This window comes from Chelmon rostratus, chromosome 8 (assembly GCF_017976325.1).
Source record: "Chelmon rostratus isolate fCheRos1 chromosome 8, fCheRos1.pri, whole genome shotgun sequence".
NCBI lineage: Eukaryota > Metazoa > Chordata > Actinopteri > Chaetodontiformes > Chaetodontidae > Chelmon > Chelmon rostratus.
Window position 1 is genome coordinate 7,539,550 of NC_055665.1, and position 26,012 is coordinate 7,565,561.

Here is a 26,012-nt window from a genome sequence, read left to right on the forward strand (position 1 = left end):
TTTGTTGATTTGTCTCATAGGGTTCTAAGATTTATGTCTAGAGGAAGAACGTCTTCTTAAAATCCAAATTGAAGACAGATTCTTCTTGATTAGTAATTGTTTCATCTCTATTATCAGATATGTGAATGCAGAAAAAAGAGTTTGGTGGTGGAAGTGTTCTGGTTTCTGTTTGTTGTCCAAGTCGTATTGACCACTAATGTTTGAGCAGCCTTTGTTCGTATGCAGGTAAACAGTCTGTGAGAGCAAAAGAGGCGGAACGCATCAGCTGAAATGCAATCTTAGAACCCATTGACTGTCATCTAAAGACGATTTAGCTTTTTTTTTTCTTTTTTCTTAGTGACACCGTGGCAGAAAATTCACTGGCAAATCTTCTGATTAGCGACGAGCTGTTCAAGCGATTTTCCAGCTGCTCAGTTTTGAGGATTTGAATGTCTTTGGTTATGGGGACATTTGGTTGGACAAAACATGACATTTAGGAGACATGATTGACATTTATTTTTGACATTTTATCACACTTTTTTTTGTCATTTTATAGAACAAACCATTAATCCAAATAATATTCGGCAGATTAATCAGCAGTGAAAACAATGATTCAACGCAGCGAACAAACGACTGCATGAGACTCTTTGATGTCACAAATATTGAAGGCGAGCAAAACCACCTGCAACAATCTTTTTCTGCCTTTTTCTCTGGCTCATCCACAGGTGATCGCTGTCGCCACAAGCTTTCTGTGAGTGACATGTCAGCGGCAGCTCAGCCCAATATGTTTTCCTCTTTGTGGACAGACGGACCGCTGCCTTCTAGCTGCTTTATACATTTGTTTTTGATGAAGAGTAAAAGCTGTCCTCCGACATTCAGGACAAACAGAAAGATGATGAGAAAATTACTGCGGACTTGCATGTTGGTGTGAGATAGTGATGGAGGCAGAAGAGGTTAGTTTGCAGATCTGTTTTGTTCATAAGCTGCCAAATAGGAACTTTTTATCTTTGGTCTGAAGAAAACTCCTTCTTCCTCAGCAGAACATCAGAAAATTCTCAAAATGTCACCTACTGAGATTTTAGATTTTGTCTGGGTTTTTTGGAGCACAAGAACCTGATGTGACTTCAAATAAACTCCTCTCACGGAAGCAACCGGTTGGCTGGAAATAACTGTGCCGGACCACATTAGACAACATTATGCATTCATTGTGCTTTGGTCCTGGATCTACAGGACAGTCATGGAAACAACCAGCAGTGCTTTGAAGCTCAGATTAAATTTACCTTCAAACTCCAGATAAGTTTTCCATGACATTGCTGTTACCATCCATTTCTCATCTTCAGATCAGGTTTTCTGCCTGCTTTGTCTCCTGCATCTCAGTAATGTGAATAAAGAGGAGGTGATGGCAGGTGTTAAGAGAGACAGGGCTTTGTTCTCGCATTAAAAGCCCACATTTTTCTCAGAATCAGTGTCACTGTGAGTGAGGGATTTCAGCAGATGAAGCTCTGTGCTGGCTGCTCACACACATCAGCAAGCAGTCACACAGTCAGTCGTTGTATTGCCGTTTTATACGTTCACCGTGTCCATCGTGTGTCTGATCAGACTTGAGGACATGTTGTAAATGTGGAGAAGAAAGGGGGGAAAAAAAACAGGTGAGACTAACCAAGAATACTGAAAAGCAGTCAAATAAAGCCTTTGTGTGATTAAGACGCTCAGCTGTGATTCATCTTAAAGGAGAAGGCGGGTGAGACTGTATACTTGGTGTCAGCAAATGCTGAGAGCAACACCAACGATGAATTCATCAGAATTAACATGTGTTGTCTGTTTGAACAAAGCCATCAAAAAATCAAAGAGTCCCACTGTTACACTGGGTGACATCTTCCTTCATTATCACAAACCTGGTTAGTTTGTGCTGAGCCCACATACACCATCCTACTGCCATAAATACACCAAACATGCAGCTAGTTCCCACTAAATGCACTGTTTATGCCTGTTTGAGTACAAGCAGTGACTTACTGGTTTAATGTGTGCTGTGGTGAAACATCTGGATAGCAACAACCCAGTCACAACATTCTCCCATCTTCCTGCCCGTCCTCGTCTTCAGTGCTCGCCAGCGGGTGAAAGTCATCCCTGGATGTTTTTGGAACGAGCTTTGTCCGTTTGACGTTTCTGCTATATTTGGGTTTCTTTGGCACTGTGTCCACCATTGTCGATGCTTCCTGTTGGAAGCGGGTCGCTTACGGTCTAGCCCCTGGTGGCATACCTTTTTACCAAGTCTCCACCTCACCTCCACGCCGTTTCACGCCCACTGACCAAAGGCTGCATCCACAAACGTCTCGAAGACATTGAAAAGAATAAAATACAAGCAGAGGGCAGAGCCTCTGCAGTTAAATACACCACCACAGACGTAAGCAGATCATAAGTGATAAGTGACATTACTTTTGTATTTGTCTGTACAAAAAAATCCTGCATAGTTTACCCTTAAAGTAATGACCATCTGCTCGTTTGTGTGTTTCATATATTTTTTATTCACACCTTTGCAGAGACAAACAATGTTTGTTAGGTTTGATAAACCCAAGCTGAAGTAATTTCACTACATTTCCGCTGCAGTGGTGGTATTTCGTAAAAGTTTGAGGCCCCGTCATGATGACACTTTGCCACAGTCACATCCCCGGTGATGCTAAAAACCACAATGCACGGCTGTTTCGCCTTTAATCAAGCAAAAATATCTGTTTTTATTACCTCTTTTTTAAAATATATGTGAGTTGGGCTGAGGGCAGCAGACCTCAGGGGGGGAGTCATAAAGTGTTGAGAGATGGATTAATGTATTTTTGCTTTTGGTCTTTTTCGTGGATTCGTTGACAAAGAAGAAGAAGAATGTCACCCATCTTATCATTTAATTGAGAAGGGAAAATGTTCCTCAAAACACACAAACTGCATTTTTTCCTTGTTGTTGCACCAAGTCAATATTTCACACAGTGGGATGAATTTAGAGCTAAGAATATTAGCGCATACGGTCGCTGGTTTGGGAGAGTGCAGGCCCATTTTTCCCCTATCCCTTGTTCCCTGAGGCGAGGACTGAGAGGTTTTACTGGTAAACAGAAGTGGCAGACCTGGAAATGCTGCGCTGAGTGTCTCTCCGCTGAGCTCTGACGATGTTTTCTGTGGGAGAGATGACTGCATGCCTGATGCATGTCTTGAGTGGTTAAGAGCTGATAGAAAAGCCATTCGTGTCCAGTTTTCTTTCTGCCGTCCGACGGGGAACGGCAACTGAAAGGTAAGAAAGCGACCTGTCGGCTGTCACATCGGATCAATGTCGGCCTTTGCCGAGTTCCACCGTTCTGCCGTCTCATCAGAACGGCGAAGAAGCCAGAAAAAAATAGTTGAGAACATAACCACTCTTTGAATTTGTTGATAGCGTTGCACTACTGGATGGGTGCAAACACACAATGTGTAATTACAGGAGCACTTCAGTAATGAAGCTCACATGCTTGAGGAGGTTTTCAGTGTGGCACAAGAGACCGGCAGTGTGTCAGCGAAGACAGATTTATGAACACGGTCTTTAATTTAGCTTGTGTGCTGCGTACAGTAAATCACAGAGCAGGTGCCAGCCAAAGGGGTTTTACTATAATTAATCAAGTAATTTATAAACAAGCAAACAAGAATAAATGACTGCAATATCAGCGGCCCCTGCTTCGTGCCTGCCTGGTGCTCGATGTCGGTGTGTGTGTATGTTTAGGTGATGTTCCACAAAGCATGCAGTTGTGTGTGTTGGCGTGCGCATGTGTTTTCTGTGTTGAAATGATGCAAATGTAACACAAGTGGGCGCAAGTTTGTATGTGTATGTGCTTGTTTTGACCTAAGAGTGTGTGTGCTTTGAAAATGTTTGTGTGTGTGTGTGTTTGCCTGTGGGCCTCTGGTTTGCTCGAGCAGCAGTGGTGTTAGAAAGGACCGATGAGGAGAGATGGGCCCATGCGGAGGGTCATTAGTGCTCTCTTTGATAAAATAGAGAGCCAGGGGACTCGAGAGGGAGAATAACACACACACACACACACTAAGCACAGACTGTTCTGTATGATTCTGCCAGAATTAACATGTGACTGTGTAACGACCCTCTGGTCCAATCCCACTGCTGTTTGAAAGCCTGTGTAGCTGCAGCACTGCGAGCTCTAGATAGAAAAACATCATCCCCCCTCTTTTCTAAAACTAATACTTCATACCTAATAATACTTCTTATTACACTCCTTTATTTGTTGTTCTCTGCGCTGCTCTCATTGGTTCAAAACAGGCAGCACTCAGTTGGAAAAAGGTGATGTCACATCTTTGTGCACCAATCAGGCTTGTAGGCATCCTGTCATTCATTCACTCACAACTCCCTGTGTTGTGTACACTCAGTATTTCTCTCTATTCATGTGTTGCCGTGAGAAAATAGCGTATATATGTGGAAATCCCCACTCAAAACGTTGATCGTTTTTAAGTATTTACTGCTTTAAGTGAACAGTTGGACTGTAATTGCGCTGCAACTGAACTGTGCTGCTTCATTTGTGGGTCAGCGTGTACAGTAGAAAACATCTTCTGACAGCATCTGTGGGAATATCTTATTCACCAGTCTGCATGAAACACTGGCCGCTTTGAAAAATGAAAAAAAGGGCAGACTCATGCAGTTTTTGGAAATTGCAGTTGACGATTCAATAGCGAGTCTGTTTGTTCGTTCATTCATTCATGCTTTCATTTATTCACTTTCCGCCAATTTGCAACCCTCGTTATTTACACCAAGAGAGCCTGTGATAGTTTTTTTTTTTTTTTTTATGCTGTAAAGATCCCACGGCGTTGCTATGAACTCCCAATGACATGCATGATCGTTTAATGCAAAGGCTCATGGGTAGTTTTTTTAGGTTTTAAGAGGCCGCGTGAAAATGGCACATTAAGCACAAGAGGCGAGTCTGTGCTGATAACGTATGCAGGGTTTGTAAGATGTATGCGTGTGCTAGAAGTGTTAAAAAGGACACATCAGTATAAAAATATTCAAACAGTGAATGTACAATAATACTTTATAAAAAGTCATTATTAAAAGCCTACAAAGATTACTTTACAGTGCTAACAGTGAAGGCCAGTGGTTTCTACAGGTCTGCCTTCCATTTGTTTTCCCCACACTCACTAACTCTCCCTCTGACTGTGCTTTGTCTTTGTCTAGACACAGTTTTCCCTGCATACACCACGTCTGTCTCTTCTCAATCACTTCCTCGACTCCCTCCGGTCTCCGATGCTTTTTCTCTCTCTCTCTTGTTTGAATCCTCTCGCCTCTGCTCTGCTGCCTCAACCCTCCTCTCACGTCTCTCTCTCTCTTTGTCAGGATTTCAATATCATACTCCATTGTCTTCAGTTTTCTTTTTTTCAAACAACGTTCCCACTGGCTAATGGAGATTTGGTGACTGATAATCCAGCTCATGAAATGATACCCCAGCCTTGGCAGACAGTCTGGCCAGTGGAGATGGGGAGGAAGTGCAGTTTTAAATGGACTGTTGTAGATTACATCGATGAGGTTGCTTTTAATCCTGCTGGAGTTCTGTTGTTGCGACCTTATGTTTCACATAATTAGCTTTAGCGGGAAAGCTGAGAGGAAATGTGTCCAGGCCTGTGACTCCCAGCCTGTGACAGTGATTTTTTTAAGCTTGCATGAGATGACGGGCAGTTATCTCAGTTCAGTTCTAATTATTTATGCTTTACATGTAAACAAGAAGAAAGATAAAACATGCACTTGCAGTTCACGTCTATTTAACAAGTCACCTACTTTTCTTTCCAGGTGTTCAAGAATAAAGTCATGGAGCTGGGAGAGAAGCTGCTGCCCGCCTTCAACACGCCAACAGGAATCCCCCGAGGAGTCATCAACCTGGGGAGGTGAGTCTCAGCACCACCCTTCACCTCCAACTCTCCTCCATCCCTCATAAAAAAAACAATGTCAAGTTATCGCTCGTAATCAGCACTCGTGCAGTTCCAGAGGTTGATTCAAAAACACATGCAGGTAAGCACCAACGTTCAGGTCTGATTCTGCAGAGACGATCTGCTGAAGAGCAGAAGGTTGTCTGAACGAACGGGCCCACGGTCTGTGTTTACTGACAAAGGAGCAGCTGCAGGCTGAGCTGTACAATGACGATGACACTCGGATAAGAATTAATCTGTGTTCACAAACACGTCTAAAAAATATTTGCAAGTTTTTAAATGAGTTGTGTAAATTTTTAATCTGTTCCAAACCATTACCTTTCTAATCTAAAATCTTTATTGACACGATCTTGTTAATGCCGCGGTCACGCAACACAACTTAAGCCATTTTCACTTTCAGAGCAATTTCACCATGAATTTCAAGTTGTCTGTGTCTGTGTGTTTGGATTTGGGTTTGACCTTTTTAAAGCAGGAGTGGGGATAACAAACGTGCCTCTTGTTTTTTGATGTAGTAATTTTATGGTGAGGCTGAAATAGGAGTTGGAAACGATTAGAGGGGAAAAAAAAAAACGTCTGACAAACTGATGAATGCTGATAACGGCGCTGTGTCGGTGACTGTGACAGTCAAATTATCATCGCTAGCCTACAGGCTGACTTTACCTCTGTTTTACCTTATCAACACACGGTACAATGCATGAACAACAAGGAAAACATTTCATTATGATTCAGTTTCATAAAGTGTCCTGAGAGACTGCATAGAAAATACTATTATTATTATTATTATTATTATTATTATTTAGCCAAATTGTCAGACTCCTTTTATGTCCATATTTAAGAGGTTGGTAAATCCTGCAGCGTACCCGCCTCTTCCTCTCATTTCCTAATCTTGTAAGAAACTTCCTGGCACCTCTGTCATCCACCTGCTACCAATTAACCCAGCAGCCAAGCTGGACAGCTGCTGGCAGATTTAATTACCTTATTCTACAGTTAATTCCTGCTGCATCACCAACATGGGTCTGTGGTACAGATGGGCAGGAAGAACCAGGCCGACCGTACTGCGGTCCTGTGGTGTGCGTGGAGGGACACACACACACGTCAAGAAGAGAACATATGCAGCATGTAACAGAACAGGCAGCTCTGCACACAGTGTGTGGGATGTATTTCCTTATACATATGCTCTAACTGATGTGCTGCTGTGTATGACTTGTATTACTATATGCTATGCTGAGGAAGTTTAGCTGTAAGCTAATTTTGTTATCGAGCACCGGTCATTGTTGTTTTTGTTTTTTTCAAGTGCTGAGCTGATGACTTGATTCAGCGATTCATTTTTTTAAAACATTTTTAGTGCCTGCTTCTTGATTATGAGGATTTCCTGTTTTAATTTGTATTATGGGACAGTAAACTGAATGGTTTAAGGTCTTAGACTGTTGGTTAGCCATTTGAGAATTAAATCAAAATATTAATCGAGAAAATAATCAGCTGCTTAATTGTTTGTTGTAGTTTTCCACATCCAGCTTCTTTGTTCTCTTTGGGAGAAACCTTTTCAACGTGCAGGAGAAGATACAGATTATACTGTCCAACATTTAGGTTTAATATCATACACAGTAATACATCCATACAAACAATAACAAATAAATGTAAAATAAAATCAATTCATCAAAATGCTGACCATGGTCCAGATAGAACCTGAAACCGAAATGAAACACAGATTTAGACTTTTATCAGCATCCACAGAAGAATTGTTAATTTAAATTACACATATTGGGAGGTCACACAGTTTTATTGATGTGTGTGTGTGTGCTCCTAGTCAACTTCAAAGACTGGAATTATTTTAGCTGTTCTGTTAAGATGCACACTTCCCCAACACATTATGCATGACATGTGATATTGATTTTTGCTCCTCCACCCGATTATATTTCTGATAGCTGTGGAAGAGCGTGAGGCTGTTGGGGTTGAAAAGATTAATGGGCGAGTGCCAGTGTTGTTGCCTTCCCGGCAGCAGTGATGCAGAACCCCCCTCCTCCCCCCTGCGAACACCCCACCAGCCGCCCCGCACCTCCGCTTTGATTCTCAGATTGATTCTTCCTAACGGACGAATCAGATGTGACTCGAGCCTCTAATGATGTAGCCCCAAAACTTTTAATGGAAGCATTCATCAGCTCACTCTTTGATTCCAGGCCGACACACCGAACACCTCCCTCCGTTCTCTCTCCTTCCCTTCACACAAATTCAGGTCAATTCATTACCGGATGTCTGATCTTCTCCAGCATCTATTAGAGGATATGTAAAGTCAGTCTAGTGATACATTCTGCCTGCAGTAATCATATGCAGGCATTAGTGCATCGTATCTAAAACCTCACATTTACTGAGAATCCGATTTGCAGAGTGAGATTACCCACGCTGCCTTGAGGAAATAAAACTTAAGGCTGTGTTTCTGACCTCGATGCTCGTGGTTTCTAGGTACATTTTTAAAGCTGCCATTACACCTTCAATACACACAGCTGGTATGGTGAGTTTCAGGTTGAGGTTTAGCAACATTTACTCAAACATCACATCAGGCAACAGTAAACGTTCTTCATGGTAGATGATGGTAAAGCCGATTTCACAGACCTTTGATGAGTTTATTTTAAAATCTAATTTTCCTGACGTGTTGTGATTAATGTTCATGGTATGCCAGCAGCTGCCAAGATAACTTAAGAAACATAACGTAATACCTTTCAATTAATCAGATCTAAATATGTGCACATTTAGTTCCAGTGCACCCAGAGACATAACGGAGACACAGAAGCATCAAACATGTGTTGATGTGATGAAGTGATGTATTCAAACCACCTGCATTGTGCAACCAGCAGTCCAAAACTGAAAAGATATTAATTTTGCTATCACATAGCACAAAGAAAAGATCTAAATCTTCTAATCGATCAGAAAAATAGTTTCTAATTTATTTAACTTATCATTTCAGCTGCGGTGGTGCGTGAGTGAGTTCAGGAGGATGATAAATGGTCTAACTGTGAAAACCACTAATGACAACAGCTTAACGTTCAAACAGATCAATATACTTTGAATGGCATGCATTCTACAGATCTCTGGAGACACGCTGTGGATGGTTATTGATTTCCGCCTGAAAAGGCAATAAAAAGTAAAACCCAAGTCTGCCTGTTGCGTTGCAATAAGCACAGTGTGGGTACAGAAGGCCAAGAGGTCGGTTACTTTCTACAACTTTGTTCAGCTGTGGTTCTGAATGTGATGTTAGGTGTAATAACTGAGAGAATCAATTCTAAGTGGAAGGACTGAAAGAACGATTGTACTGGTTGGCCGGAGTGTCTGAGTAATACTGCTGTGGGTACAGGAGGATCACATCCAGTGGGAACTGGCTGTAAAACGTTTTAAATTCGCGCAAACATTGAAACAGGATCAAATTCAGACGATTGTGTTCGACTCAGATGAAGAATATGGATCTACTTTATGGACAGTTTTCATTTACCACCAGTACTTTGATTTTAAGTTTTTTTGATCTTTGGAAATGTCACAACACACCAGCTGTTGCAGTACTGCACACGGCATCAGAAGTTGTTTTTGTTTCAGTAAATTTACGTCTATCCAGTTATCATCACGTCTTCCGGCCGATTTTCAGCTCTACAACAACAACAACAACAACTCGGTGGATTGTTTTTTTTACAACTTGACATTATTTAAAGCCACACACAGGAAACACACTGACATTTAAGAGTCTGAATGAGTGAACATAGTTGGCTATAAAGAACAAACCGTGTTGCTTTAATCATTAATAAACAATAGTGGCTGTGATAAATTGTGCTTTCCACTTGAAAGCAGGAACTACCTACTGTTCATAACGAGGAAAAGTTAAGCTGTGGTCCTGACTAACAAGCTTGTTGATCATCATTATGTGTAGCCTCCTGTTACTCAGCTTCAGAGGAAATTAATATATGGTAACACTTCATGTGAAGATGCGCATATTCAACTAGTTGCCTGCATGTTTGTAACATTTTGGTAATGCCGTGTTCTCTGGCTTAAGGCTATTGAGGGTTGATGGTGAATATGTTTACCTAAATATATAGTGTTAGCAACTATACTTCTGCTTATTGGTCGATTGTGATTTGACAGCATGAAGACAAACACTGGGGCATTGACACAGTGTGAACAGACAGTTTTTTTTACCTTCCCAATGTGTCTCCAGTCCCTAAAAGCAATGCTCTGCCACCTTTGTGATACTCTGCACAGACAGTGATCTTATGAAAGTGTCGGCCCCTGTAGCTGCCTGTGTGTAACAGCCATGAGACTTAGTCTACTTGTTTGGATGTTGTCTCTGTTGCAGTGGCACCAGTTGGAGCTGGGGCTGGGCCTCAGCCGGGAGCAGCATCCTGGCTGAGTTTGGGACGCTTCACCTCGAATTTGTCCATCTGACGGAGCTCTCCAGGAACCCCATCTACACGGAGAAGGTGCAATATATACATATATAAGTTCTGAAGAGTGTGGGATTCTTCATGACCATAGATGCAGTGTGAAACCTTTGCAGTGCAGTATCCAGATGATATTCTATTTTACTCTGGTGTCTTTGCAGGTGATGAACATCAGGAAACTACTGAACAAGATTGAAAAACCCCACGGCCTGTACCCCAACTTCCTAAGTCCAGTCAGCGGCAACTGGGTCCAACGTAAGTGCTGTGTCACACCTGGTTAAACACCTGTGAGATTAGAGTGTGATGACGGGTTACAGAGAAATGTGTTGAACAGTTGACTTTGTAATAAAAGACGTGGTCAGTGGCTCTTTTACATTATACGGAAAAAACATAAGGTTTAAATGTGACATCAATGACACATCCATCTCTGAGCTGCCCTGGGAAGGTCATCCTTGTTATCTGCTAAGTATTACAATAACTGTTTTTCCCAATGTGGGTCAGGATTACAGTGAAAGACACTGAGATCATCTAATGTCATTCCTTCTCCATTTCTGACTCTTTCCTTTTGCTTCCACACCTCTGACAGACCTCATGTGTCAAAGCCCTTTTAGCTGCTCGTCCGTGGCATCTACCCATCCCTCTATTTCCTTTCATTTTTAATATCAGGCCATATGACTCCCATTGCTCTCGGTTATTAAAATGATAATGAATTCAATTACGTCAGGAAATTGGATCTTTCTGATTTACCTGAGAGGAGGTGAAAAAATGTAGGATAAACGACACTGGGAAGGAAAAGGTGGTAATCTGGATGATTGCAGAGGCTAATTGTTGTGGGTGAACATGAAGAGAAGCGAAATTGTATATATTTACTCCCACAAAGGAAAAAAGAAATCTTGGCTTCACAGCCCTCCCTCATCTGTCAGTGTCAAGGACAAACACACACAGCACTGTGATAACCTTGCGGGGGAGTCAGCAAAGGTGTATGTGCATGCAATGAGCATGAGTGGGTAGATTTAGACTCATGCACGCCTCCACTGCAATATCATATTCATCTTTATGAATTTGAATGTGGACTTCAGAGCGAGCATGAGGAAAATCAACAGCCACTTGCTTCGATTTCCACTCACAAGCTCCAAGTGCGTTACATAATTTCGGTTTTAACTTTCAAATAAACTATTTTCTAGCATCAGTGAACCGGGGGCATGTGGGTTCACGGTACATGATCACACACACCAGGAATTACCCAGAAGAGCCAAGAAAGGTTGAGAAAATTTAGACGATACTGTAAGAATAGAGCTGCATGCTTTGGATGTTTGAGCGCAAGAGGTGAAACTATTGTAACACAGATTTGAGCATGAGTTAGTCAGATACGGTGGCCTGTGAGACTTGATGTGTGAATGACACAACAGGGTCTCTGCAGTGAAATCTGAGACCTTTTCACAATTATAGCGGCCAAAATGTGAAAGTAGGATAGAAAACCAGAAGGGACGATGGGGCGGAACTTATTTAAGCTTTTTCTGGCCCTGAATACAGACTTGTGGGTGATCCTGCAGAATATTTTCACACATCCCTGTTTTCCTCCTGTTCCCCCTCTTAGATCATGTTTCCATCGGTGGCCTCGGGGATAGTTTCTACGAGTATCTGATCAAATCATTTCTGATGTCAGACAAGACGGACGATGACGCAAAGAAGATGTACTACAGCGCGCTGGAGGTATGGAAAATTCAATCTTACATTACAGAGTGATGGGTCCACTCAGACATAGCGCTGGGAGATGGAATAATAATAATTACTGTAATTTTATGCCTTTGATCAAACAAAGCAATACAGAGAGCTTTATACCCAAGACAAATAAAAGACAAAAACCGAAAGAAGAAGCAGGTGCATTGATTCAAGTTTTTGGGGGAAAGTTGAATGTTGATTGAAAGATAAACAATATCTTGAACACTCGAGTTACAGTGATTGCTTGTGAAAATATTCCTCGTGGCTTTACACAGACACGATAGCACTTTTATGGAAAGAGTCACAAAGCTCAAGTGATATTTAGCACTGAGTGTGCAAGGGGAGCTTTGAATTAAAAAAAAAAAAAGATTATGACAATGAAGACTAGAAGCGAGTCCACTGTCCTCACACAGGCTGCATTAGAGATGGATGTTTAAAAAGAAGTCTTAATTACTGGCCATTGTGAGCGTGACTGAGGAATGAGGGTCTTTCCCTTTTCTCACAGTGAATTTCCAAATAAAATTCCTCATCAATTTCATCACGTGAAGTAATTAGAGAGCGAATTCTGCCGCCTGTTTTTATCAAATCTAACAGTGCACAAGCGTATGTGAAATGTTTTGCTGGATGTTTATTCATCCATGGACTTTGCATAAGTTAGTGCTGGTCTGATTACGAGGGCTTTTTGTTGTTTTGGAGGGTTTTGTTTGTTTGTTTTTTTACCCCTTTTTGTGAATCTGATGGCATTGCATTCACACAGACATGGCGCACGCCTCAACGTGACTGTACTGTACAAAAAAAATAAATATAAAGGTGTCATAGTGCAAAGCTTGTCCCTCAAAGCCAGGGCCTTTATGAATAGATGTTTAGCTGCATTTTGTTTGCATATTTTGTATTGTAAAATGCTATCTGCAGAAAAGAATCTGTGCATATGAACCCACATGCATAAAAATACATCCAAAGCCATCTGTTTTCCTCTTGCATGGCGATAATGTCAGAGTAAAGCACCTTCCCTCTGGCTGCAATTTATGTATTACAGACAATAACTTAAGCTTGCCATTGAGAGTTCCTCATTGGAGGGTCAAGCCAGAGGCACAACTACTAATTACAGACTCTCCTTCTCCCCTGTGACTTGGTATTTAAATGGCCATGGACCCCCACACTCGGATTAAGCTACAAACTGTATGTTTATCCAGAGATCTAAGGTGAAGCCGCAGCAACTCATTATCTTTGGCATTCAAATAAAAGTAGATTACTAATTAAAACAGTGTTGAATTAGACATTTCCAATTATCCTATACCATGATTACTGCTAACAACAGCTCATTAGCGGGAAAATCATCAGTCTGAGCCCTCAAGAATTTTTTTTTTCTTACAGCATGGTGTTTATCAGCTTTCCTATTATAGACTTTGTTTTGCATTCAGTTACAGCAGGTGTCACCTTTATCAAACCTTACATACAGTGCATGATAGTGGTAGGAGGGAACTGTTACATGAAGGGGAAATAAGTACATGCAGTCCTGGTTGTGTCCCTCACTCCCTGTCATTTGGAATTTAAATATCCAACTCTGCAAATCAGATGTTCTTCACATATAAATCTTAAAGAGGATGTCTTCACTTCCTCGTCTTTCCTTTCCAAGCTCATTCTGAAAGAGAGAAACAGAGACAATTTAAAGTATGATCGGACTTGAGATTCCAGAGGACTTTACACTTTTAATTATCAGCCCTCTGTGGGGTGTTGCTGCTGAATTTCACAAACCTGAATTAAAATGCAAAATGAGCAGCGAGCAGGACAGAATGGGTGCGAGGGAGATGAAAAAAAAACAGAATCTGTACAAGAGAGCGATGAGTCATTCAGAAACGATCTCATGAGTTGTCCTTATGTTATATTCTGCCTTATAAAAACTTAAAGCACTGACAAACACAGCTGCAAAGAGGCAGAAATGCACAAAACCTCATTTTGCAGATTTGTCTGAAAAAGAAAGTTGAGATTTCTTTCTTTTAAAAAGTCTTTCTTTGGTAAAAAGAAACCTCCCTTTGCGTTTCTCTGCCTCCTCTGTCCTCTTTATTATTTGATCATTTATTAAAGGATTTGTGCTGGACTTCTTTTTCACAGGCTATCAGATGGAATCCCTCAGAGGTTTGCCTTCCTGTTATACAATACATACATAATTTAACATATAAATACAGACATTTACAGTGTGGTAGCCACGTTGGAGATCTGACTCAAGCTCAAGCTATTGCTGTCAGATCTAAGCTAGTTTGAGAAGCTGCATCCAGTCCAGTTTGTGTGTTCATTGCAGCACAGTTAAGTCATGGTAGGTGGCAGTGATGGAGGAAATATTGCGATCTTTTACTTAATTAAAAGTAGCACCACACCACAGTGTAAAAATATTCTGTTACAAGAAAGTCCTGCATTCAAATCTTACTTCAGTAAAAGTACCTACGTATTAGCATCAAAATATTTATTATGAGGAACGGGCCTTTGATGTATATATTCATGTGTAAGCTTCACACTTTTTTCTTTTTATTTGGGTTGTTTTGTGCTCTTTTATTTGACACTGTACGACTCTGATTGTTGTCTTTTATTGTTTTATTGTTCGCCCACGTAGCAAACAAAACTTAAACATATTGTACAGCCCTTTTAAGTCTGTGTATGATATGCATAATAATCAAAACATTACAAAGCAACCAACACCAGATCCTGCAGCGTAGCTAAGTTACAGCTAGCTGGCTAACCTTAGCTTGCTTGCTCACTAATGCTATCATTATTATTAAATTACTAGCTGAGCTTCATTAGCTTCACCAGCTAATGTGATGATACTACTTATGTATTACGTCAAACAGGTTGATTCTAGCCAACAATAAAGGATGTAACAGTACAACGCAAAGGTGTATAACTAATGATCACTCTCTACTAGCCAAGGGGGATGCAAGACAGGGGCAACCTAGCTGTTATATAATAGACACAGTAACTGAACAAAGGTTCCTAATCAACCAAGGACTCACAGAACAGTTACTGGACAGTATATGTACCAGGATTAAATATTCCTAACCATGTGTGTTGCTGCAGGCAATTGAAGCTAACCTGGTTCAGAAGTCAGCTGGTGGTCTCACGTATATGGCCGAGTGGAGGGGAGGGATCCTGGATCACAAGATGGGTCACCTGGCCTGCTTCTCTGGGGGCATGATCGGCATCGGGGCTGATGATGGAGCGCCGGAGAAGAGGCAGCACTACCTGGACCTGGCTGCTGAGATCACACACACATGCCACGAGAGCTACAGTCGCTCAGGTGAGTGGAAATGTCAGGGATGCCAAAGAGTGTGCAGAGACTCTTCACTTTGAGAGGCTGCACAGCAGTTCAGTTCAGGAGGCTGGATGTCATGCAGGAGGAGCTCAGTGGATGAGAGACTACTCCTGCTCATTTTGGTTTGGATATAAATGTACCATGTCAAACTGAAAGATCATCTGGCACTATGAGTTGTGGAGGAAGGTTGGAGGTTTTATCTGTTGCTACAACAAGGTCACAGTGTTCTTGCAATGCAGTGGCCTTCCTGAATCATTAGATTCTAAGTAGCTCTCTTTTTGCGAGGTTTTGCTTTATTTTATCCATTAACAAGACATTGTCTCATGCTACACTGTCTGTCTTCTGCCTCCCAGTGGACATTGCATATCGACTTGTAAGACATGACATGTTGACGCAGACGATTGATACTTAGAAAGAAAACGATAATTTTCTTATGAAATCATATTTGAAGATAAGGCAACCCAGGGCTGAAGCATGATTCGGTTTACTGAACTGGTTGAGGATCTGATTGAGTTGGAAAATTATTGTTTAATTACGTGATGATTGCTTATAGTCTTACCTGCTCTGATCTGAAGTCAGAATTCATAATCTACTCTTTAGATCAAAACATCAACTGTATGAATAGTGGACAGACCTTCTGGGTCTAAAAAGCGAGGCCAGTGCCTTAGTGCCTTAAACCTGTATTCTCTGTAATGGCCAGCAGGGGGCGACTCCACTAGATGCAATAATAAGTCCAATTGTATGTAATTATAAGAAAAAGACCCCGCTTCACTTGAATTATTACCTCAGTAAACAGTCTCCTCATGAGTTTATGGTCTCAATCACTAATTTCTTCTGTCTATTACAATACAGGATGATGTTCAATTTGTAACTTGTTCTATTTAAGGTAAAATAGAAGATAAGTCAGGGCACGCCTTAGGGCGTGGTTGCCGTGTGATTGACAAGTTGCTACCGGCGCTCTTAGTCAGACCCAATCAGGATAGAGGTGTAGCAATATGTATCCCAGTTCTGCCCTCTCATCTAAACATGGTCAAAACAAGATGACCATGGCCATGATGCAAAAAAGCCTGTGAAATTTTATGGTTCATCTTTGTTTATCTGTTTATCTGTCTTGTTAAGGAAAGGTTATGATGGAAGAGTCTAAGAGAGCAATATTGTAAATTAAAAGGTCCTCAGGCGTTTAATTTTTGCCCTGCCTCAAAAGAATCGTTCGTGGTGGCTTCACCTCAACAAAGAGACGACGGTCCTAATAAGGAGCAGCGAAGAATTAAAGTTCTCAGTTATTCTCACGGTTGTAGGCAGCAGATGTGGGGCCTTTAATCCTGATCATCAGACTTTGCTGTAATTCAGGGGAAAGGATGAAGAGAGAAGGAGAGGAAATGGAGGTGAAGTGTGAAAGAGTAAACATTGTGATACCGTCCACAGGCAAATTCACTGTTGTTCCAACTGTAAATGAGGGGGAGTACAAGAGTTCTGACATGGTTGCACTCACAGACTGAAGATTTACCCAGGGAGAAAAATGCAAGACAGAAAGCGAGGATGAAAAAAGAGAGGAATGGTTGCCAGCATCAAGCCTGCCCACATTTTTTTTTTTTTTTTTTTTGAAAAGACCTTCGTTTGATCTCTTTTCTTCCCTGGCATCTGTCTTGGCCCTGACAATAATCTTCTCTGCTAATTTCAAGCTTTTATTTATTTTTTTATTGCCCCCTCCACTGCTGGGTGGGCTGTATGGATTCATCCTTCCAAGTGTTCATTCGCCTTTGCTTCTCCAGGAAGCTAATGTGACTCATCACAGAACAGGTTCCTTGATGTGCTTGGAATACTTTTGATCTGCAGGCCCACAAGGCTTCTCTGGCTCTCTCTTTCATAGTCATCCACCAGGTTTCTCTTCACTCATTAAAAAGAATGGATGGTGCTTAGCACCTCTTGGATTAGCTTGCTGTCTGCAGGAAAGAAAGAGAGAGAGAGAGATTTGCTCTTGCATGTGCGTAAAGTGGCTGATCTTTAGCTGTGTCTTAAATACTGATACCACGAAGACTCCTTCTGCTGCTCCTCTGGATCTCTGCCATCATCACAGCAACACACTTGTTCTGGAAAATGGGGATCTCAAAGTGAGCAGCAGGAAGGGGAAAAGGTTATTGGTTTTAGAGAAAAGTAGTAATAGAATTTTAATGCATTTCTACTACTGAGACGTATGAGCTGACGTACAATAGAGCAACTTGAGAGAGACTAACAGCATGTGTCACTCAGGACTTCTTATTCTAACAGTTGCTCAACTAAAGGCAAAAAAATAAACATTGGATCTGTAATGATCACAGTAAGTTAATAAAGTTTGGCAAAATTTACTGTGTGTGCTGATGGGAAAAGCAAAAAAACATGGGCAGGGTTGTTTCCTAAATATTCTGAGAGCATGAGCGTGAGCGTGGTGGTCTCAGCCAATAGTAAATACCTCTTGCCCCATTCCTCATAGTATTTCATAGAGGGGGGGGGCATCCAGTGTGACCACAGCCACAAGGTCTTTAAGATAAGCAACTTGACTTGTGTTAGTTAGATTTAATTTATTCAAACTTTATTTAAAAGTGACAGCCCTGACATTAAGCAACCATTGAGCCCAGGAAAAAAAATGCCGCCATGAAAAGTGTCCTGTTACACAGACTGTAAAGCCCTCTGCGACAAAAATGTGATTTTAGGCAATATACATGAAATTCAGCTGAAGCAGGCGTGAAGCCGCTGACTCACTGAATCGTTCTGTCTTTATGGTTTTTCAGCCACTGAACACGAACAGGTGGTCATCTGTTTTCCCTCATTTCCTTCTAGTCATTACCACCTCATGCATGTATAGTAAAGTCTGTGGGTTTGTGTGGAACAGTAAATATGCTCCTGCTTTCATGTTTCTCCCACACACACACAGTATAATGGACTAACTGACCAGGTGGCCCTGCTGTCTGTCACACTGACTGCTTATTTCAAGACGTCCGGTCCGGTCAAATCGGATGCAGCTACTCACAGACCTTCAGTGACCTCAAAGAATTTGCTTCCTCTAACACGCTCCAATTTTCCAAGCGACTACACAGCGGTTGGTCAAAATCACACGTGATAAGCTAGAGGAAGAAAAAAAGTCTAATTGCACAGTTGGTAGAAACAGAGTTTCACAATCGTCTTGTTTGGCATTATACAGTTTTCCACTCCAGCCAAATGCGTTTCTAAATTTAAGATGTTGCTATGCCGATGCTTCTGTCCTGACCTTGGCAGGAATAGATTCCTTTGTGCTGTATCATGAATAGACTCTCTCTGCCATGTGGTCTTGCATTGTGGCAGAAATATAATGGAAGTAGAAAGAAAGCGATAAAAAGAAAAGCCCACCGACCATCTGGACGGCTGGGAAGGTCCTAATTGTTTAACTTGTGCCTCAAGCACCTTTTTTTTTTTTAACTAACAGAAACTAAACATCTTCTGTACATGTCTGTGATGTTATGTTTGTTCACAATTTGTTCAAATTCAATGTGCTTTGAAGAGGATTTTACATTTAGGAATGGACTCATGTCTGTAGGCCAAAAATAGAAATCAGTGTTTGACTTCTATCTCAGGTTCTGTCTTTATTTCTTTCTCTCCGTCAGCCACCAAACTGGGACCTGAGGCGTTCAGGTTTGATGGCGGAGGTGAAGCCACGGCGACCAGGCTGAGCGACAGATACTACATCCTAAGACCGGAAGTCATCGAGAGCTACATGTACATGTGGAGACTGACCCATGACCCCAAGTACAGAGAGTGGGGTTGGGAGGCTGTTGAGGTGAGCATTTATTCTACTAGCCAGAATATAAGACGGGCCCCCCTTTTCCAACACCCGTTTTTAGGAAAAGACACATTGTACGAACAAGTTATTTTCTAGCATAACCGAGCACTTAGAGTTAAGATAGCGTGACCAGAAAGTGTTTAGGAAGTCCCTACAGGAGTTTCCAATAGCTTATTTTTAAGTGTTTTGCTGCCCCGACAGAAATAAGTTCCTCACTAGTGGAAACAAGTGAAAAGTGACTCCAATTGTATTTCTGTAGGAACAGTAAAGAGAAGGGAACAGAACAAATTATCCATCAAGCAGCCAAGCATTACTAGTATCACAGAATACCGTAATGAGGTGCTCAAACAGTCTGAGAAATGATTATGGTTTCTGTTTTAATGGACGTCTTTCATTTTTAGGAGAGAAAAGGCTTCTGAGATGAGGACTAGCTTCTCTTTCAACTAATAGCATCTCAGGGAAGCTTTTCCAGCAGGAAAATGTGTCCAATCTTCAAGACATCTTTTTCCAAAAACAGCTGCTGATGGGGGGTGTTCGGGGGTAGCCACAACAGTCCATATGGTTTCATGTTTACAGCTCTCAGTTCACTTCAAGAAAGGCAGTGTGAACACATACTGGACCAGAGCCAAAAGACGAGAATTGTGCCTTGATCCGGACCAAATGAACTGAGATAACAGACTAAATAGCCTCACAACGTTAAGGCCACAATCAACCCATAATCCAAAACTGACCCTTACTGTAATGTAGTGTATTGACCAGTACCTGCTCCATTCAGTCTTCTGGTCTGAATACCTGAATACTTGAATATAATAAAAATATTGTATTCAGCCCAGAGTGGTGCAAAGAATCATTTTGGTAGGTGACACAGTGCAGTATAATTTTGTACCCTATACTCTCTTAGTAGTGGTTTGGACTCTGATTTTATAAATTCTACTTACCTATTATGTCAAGCCCCCTCTAACACCCTCAATTACCCTCAACCAGCTTCCTTGATATTGTGTGGCACTATACATTAGCTTGTAGATCAAGCAATCCCACTAGTAGGAGGTGAAGGTTGTGCAGGGAGCACCATTATTAATGTGGCATAGACAGGACATTAGCTGAAGTAAACTGGAGAGGGCTGGCATGATAGATTTAGCATTAATTTAGTGCGCACAGAAGTGGAGAGATCAGGCTGACGAGTTTGACGGGCCTTTAATTATCGGTCACAAAGGTTGAAAGCGGTGCACAACGCTTCTCTTCATGAACATCAAGCATTAACACGCCGGGGTCTTTGTTAATTAGCACATATAAGCCAGGCCTTTGTAGCAGGGGTAATAATGTGCTAATCCGCTCGGCTAACTCGGCCACTCTCCATTAGCCCTTGTCAGATTTAGCATTGCTTGGACTTCAATTGTGTAGCCGGCTGAAGGGCTTGACATGTTCCATCACTTACTCTTTCTTTATGTGTACACAGAGACACTGCTGTCGACTGAAGGATTTTTTCTTTAAGCATTATAACAGTTTCAAAGGAATAGGTAATAGTTTTTTGCTCATATGCCCTGTGTTTTCCTCTGTGCACGTTGTCTAATATTTGGTCCCGTCATAGTGCAGGAGTGAAAAGGCCACTCTGTGAGAGCTGATTAAGTGGGTGAATAAATACATACATGAATAAGTGAATGAAGTATTATTCATTCAATTTGTACAATCAAGCTGGCATATGTCAGAGGGAGTCTTTACTTCGTCCAGAAAAAAATGCTTCTAAAGCTACATGCACACGGTTAAAGCTGTCGTCTGCCTCCTGTCAGGCCCTGGAGCAGCACTGCAGAGTGGAGTCTGGCTTCTCTGGGATCCGTGACGTCTACACCATGACAGTCAGCCACGACAACATGCAGCAGAGCTTCTTCCTCTCAGAGACACTCAAGTAAGTCCTATTCCCTCACCACATCGCCTCTTGGTAACAGAGAATGTGGCAAATGGAATTTTTACACTCTACAGGCATAAACCATCACAGATACAGACAGTAATGTAGAGTCAAGCATCGTTAAGCAACACAGACCACTCGGATGGTAAAAAGCCCTTTTTTTTCCTGAAAACACAGCCATCAGGAATCATATTCAGGTCAGCAGTCACCAGACAACTTTTAACACCAGACTGTGCTGCTGCCTTACCCAGTGTTACAACATCCCTAATGTGCATCCACTTTCAAACTCAAGTGACTAATCACGACAAGAAAATCTTTGCTTGTGCATAATTTACTAATCCTAGATTGATCTTGCGAGGCATTCTTGCAGGACTCTCATTGTGGAGATTATTAAACGTGGCCCATGCTAAGAAAATCTACAATGTGTTAGTTCATCTGTCAATACTTTGAGACCTCGCTATCGTGTCTGTGTCCCCAAGAGCATTCCTATGTCAGTCTTTATGTCTTTATCCAAACGTTGCTCAAACAGGAGTAAACAGTGTAATTACTGGGAACTATTCTCAGCAGCGGATTGATACACATCTGGTGCCCTGCTGAGGAGCTGACTCAAAATGAGATCATGCCCATCTACATGGTAATGAAGGGACCATCTCACCCAGTGGAACAGTGTGGTTCATTGATGTTATGTTAATACTTCTGGACAACACTGGGCTCTATACCACAGAGGAACAAGCTAAATCAGGTTTTAGCTGCACAGTGTTCGTTTTTTTATCTTGGGATTTACTGGCTGTAATCTTCTCCTTTAATGTGACGACAGACAGAAAGACAGCTGGAATGGACAAATAAGAGGACCTTACTTTGAGGAGCTGACATCTTGAAGAAAATTACGGGTCTTTTTGAGGAATGATTTTGTCTTTCCCACCAGAAAAATCCTGTTGAAAAAGGTGTTTCAGAAACATGTTTTACATTACAGACGCATCAAAAAGATAGATGAAGACAAACCACATTACACAGGAAAGAGTGTAATTACATACACCGCAGAAACTGGTTACTGCTAATCCACATATACATGCAGCAGGATGGTAATCATGATATGTCAATCTTAGAAATAGTCAAAATACTTGGTGGTGGAAACTGACTAAACTTGAAGAAGCTCTTTGTGTGAGTTGAAGTTTTGGGTGAAATGATTTAGAATATGAGGATGTATGGCTGTGTTTAATTATCTTTCATCCTGCTGCCACAGCGATACGCTCTCTGTCTGCAGTCTGTCATGTGCTTGTATCAAAGTCAAAAAGATGATTAGAAACCTGGTTGTGTGTATACTGCCAAATAAATTTATTTTTTTCTTTCTCCTGGACAAATCTAGGGACTGAAATGTGGTTTCTCTCACACATCACATCTAACAAATCATGCTACTGCAGAAAGCTGACTGTAAAACGGTTCCTGAAAGAAGTAGTTCAGCATTTTGGAGAATGCATGTGCACCAGTTCTCTCTCTTGCCGAGAATTAGATGAGAGGATCAATATCACTGTCGTGTGTGTCTAATCAACACGTTATCTCATTTGATTAATTCATATGAAAGCTGTAGTGGTACCGTGTGGTTGTGGTGGGATTTTGTTCTGCAGTCCTTCAAAACTAAAACAGGATTTTAATATGCTGCTTTTTGTACAAATGAAATGTTACATGTTAATGAGCTTAAGTAATGCTGAAAGGTGACCTTTGTTACCGTTTGACTAGGGGTGTCCCCATTAGGGCTGCAACTGACTATTATTGTCTCGATTAATCAATGAGTTGTTTTGTCTATAAAACGTCAGAAAATGGTGAAAAATGTCAAGATTTACTGTCATACAAGAGTAAAGGAACCAGAAAACATCAAAATTTAAGAAGCATCATTCAAAATCGATAAGCGAAATAGTTGTCGATTAATAATAGTTCACAACTAATCGATTAGTCGTTGCAGATTAGTTCCCATCAAGTAATTTTGGGACTGGTCCTTTAATATTGACGATCTGCATGTACTGAATCCGATCCAATACTTAAATCTGACACACTGAAATAACATAAACGTGGCACACCAAGTTGATAAGCTTACAGCATTGATCTGATATGAATCAAAGTTTAAATGGAGAATATATCTCCTGAAGCTGATGTGATGGGATCTTCCACAGAGGACAATGATCACTTTGTTGGATCGTCACAAGCCGTCAGTCCACTTGTAAATGTACAATGGTTCTGCAGACCTCTAGCTGAGCACAGAAGCCGGCTTGCAGACAGAGCTTTAACCAGACAACTTTAATTTTGGCCTGACATCAAGGTATTCACAGTGAAAGCAGCGACGGCTGGAAACAAGCTGCTAATTCACATGAATGTTTTGTACACAGCTAACAATAACTGGCATTTGAGTTCAGAGAATCTGCTGCTTTTTGCCGAACTCAGTGTCTGAATTCAAGTGAGCTCACATTTCTGCACTAATTTTGACAATCGTGGAGTGAAATTCAGCCCGGCTGTGGTAAAGGAGAGCTGTGCTGCAGCATTAGCAGGCTGAGGTGGTCGCACAGCGGAGAACAGTGACGAAAGGATCAGATTTTGATGTTTTACATATAATTACATTTAACTTCAATATGGCCTGATTTGCTGGGGACCTCTCTACATTTTATCCAGTCTTCATGCTAAGCTAAGGTAACCGGCTGCTGGCTGAAGCCTCCTATTTATCTTACAGACAAGACAGTGGTATTATCTTGTCATCAAGAACGTGAACGAGAAATGTTTAAGTATTCCTTTGTGCAGTTGTATGTAATTCCACTAAATGTGTAGAAACAGAGAGCATGAGTAAAGTTTGAATTAAATGGATGTTTTACCCGTTTGCTCAGGTATCTGTACCTCCTCTTCTCTGATGACGACCTTCTCCCACTGGAGGACTGGGTCTTCAATACAGAAGCCCATCCGCTGCCCATCATCCGCAAGAGCTGCCTGCAGGACGAAGCGACACAGGATAAGACTGTCTCCGAATAAGACTGAACACCACCGACTACAGCTGAGACAGCGACAGACACATTTGCACAGTTCATGTGCACACACAGAGTCACACAAATATTGCAAACACCAATTCAGTGCAGGTTCAGAGTCTTTTCAGGAGCGTGTTATGGACTCAATTCCTTTCCAGTAAAGGATGTTGTCGTTTTACGCTGTGATTGTATATCCTTTCGCCGGGCTAACTTCCTGCTGGCACTTCTCTTTTGTGGACAATCAAGACAAACATGACTTTCATGAAAAGAGCACCTTTTTCTTTCCTTCTTTCCTCTGTGAGGAAACCAGTATAACTTTCAGACCCAAATGTATGGGAGGAGGGTTGAACTACGGGCCATATTGTTAGAAAGAGAGAGAAACGTATAGAAAACCACTTGAGTTTTGCTCTTTAATTTCGTTGTTTTGTTAATCTTAAGTGATGAATGATTTCCTTCTATCTCGTCATTGCATTTTTCCCTTTGTGAGTACACTCTTTGACCAAAGGTTTCTTTGCATTTCTATTTCCCTCTTTTCCAGTAATGTGCTTTTGGTGAGATTTGACAGGAAGAAAAGGTTGCTAGAAGGGTTGAACTGTAAAGAATATTGATTAATGTACAGACAAACGTGAAATGTGATTCTTGAATCTGCCTCTGAACTAATGTTGATGTCATGTTTCTTACCGAAACAAGCTTGAATGAAAATTTTCAAGTCAGGAGGTGTCAGGAAAGCGGCAGTGTCTTATGCATCCAGGGACCATTTATGAAAAGACTACCGTTGGCTCGTGTTTCCACTGTATGCTTGGGTTATTTCGTGAACAGGACAAAGCTTTCTCAGTCCTCTCAGCCTTTCAAATCAAATGGAGTACTGTCAGTTCTGTGGTCGTAATACACGCATAAAGGAAAAAGAAGGCATTTGCTAGCCAGCTCCAAATGAGTTTTCCTGTTTCTGTTGTAGTTTTCTGCTTCACCCTGCCTTCACGTGTGAATCCATACGGCTGCCAATACTGACGTTAAAGGCTCTAACCGAGAGCCGACTGTGGAGACGAGTTTTCATCTTCATCACTGTTCTTTTCATCACTGCTGTCCTGCACAGTTGTGGAGCGAATGTGCTGTACATACAGATGAAGTGAGTGACCCCTGTGTGAGCTTGTCTTGACTTTATTTTGTGATTATTTTTTTTTTCTAAACTTCAGTGGTTATTTTTTCTGGGTTCTCTTTTGATTTGCTTCCCTCAGGTGTTTCAGTAAATAAGGAAAAAAAACAAACAAAAAAAACTAAACAGTTCTGATTTTAAGTCTAGTTATTGCTGATATTAATTATTGTTATTACTTATTCTTACTGGTTGATTTAACTTTCATTGTTGAATATTTTTCAAATACTGATAAAGACCTGTGCAACTTTGTACATTTAAAACAATCACAGTTGTTGTGTGGTTTTTCTTGGCCTTGTTTACTTATTTACAAAGCCTAAAAAAAACTGAATGTCCTACTTTTCGTGGTATTTGTTTTGACTCTTTGATTTGTACAGCAGGTTGCTGCAGCTGGTTTGAAGGAAACAAGCTGCAGTGACTTCGAAAAAGGAAAGAAACTCTAGTTGCTTACATTTGTTTCGGTATTTGCTTCCAGGAAGTTCATTACAGATTTAATTGAAGGGGGATGTCTCAGGGTTGTGGAAGGTTCCAGCAATCACGACCAGAAAATGACTAATGGGGCTTAGACATTGCACCTCTCTCACGGTGTCAGGCCGACGGAGCAAGATTTAATACCGTCCTCCCCAAATGATTCGTCTCTACCTGATGTCATCTGAATCCTAATTTCAGTGTGATGGCGTGAAGTGATTTTTCATTGGCTTTAAATAGAATCAGCGCGCATTATTGAAATGATTGACATTTAATAGCAATTTAAAAGATGGTGCTTAAATGTCATGGATCTGGTAGCATTAATCTAAC

At 41.3% G+C, this 26,012-nt stretch overlaps 1 protein-coding gene across 2 annotated transcripts in view; it reads left to right on the forward strand.

Annotated features, from left to right (window-relative positions):
- The window catches only part of LOC121610772 (mannosyl-oligosaccharide 1,2-alpha-mannosidase IA), a 183,411-nt gene extending 157,940 nt beyond the window's left edge, over positions 1-25,471 (forward strand). The window contains exons 5-12 of one of the 2 annotated variants that reach the window (XM_041943042.1): positions 5,780-5,874; positions 10,250-10,376; positions 10,499-10,592; positions 11,935-12,050; positions 15,129-15,348; positions 18,981-19,153; positions 20,944-21,059; positions 23,930-25,471. In XM_041943042.1, coding sequence (XP_041798976.1) covers positions 5,780-5,874; positions 10,250-10,376; positions 10,499-10,592; positions 11,935-12,050; positions 15,129-15,348; positions 18,981-19,153; positions 20,944-21,059; positions 23,930-24,071 — 1,083 coding nt within the window. In that variant the 3' untranslated portion in view covers positions 24,072-25,471. The remainder of the gene's footprint in view (positions 1-5,779; positions 5,875-10,249; positions 10,377-10,498; positions 10,593-11,934; positions 12,051-15,128; positions 15,349-18,980; positions 19,154-20,943; positions 21,060-23,929) is intronic. The other variant, XM_041943043.1, reaches the window with a different exon arrangement.
- Positions 25,472-26,012: the final 541 nt, after the last annotated feature.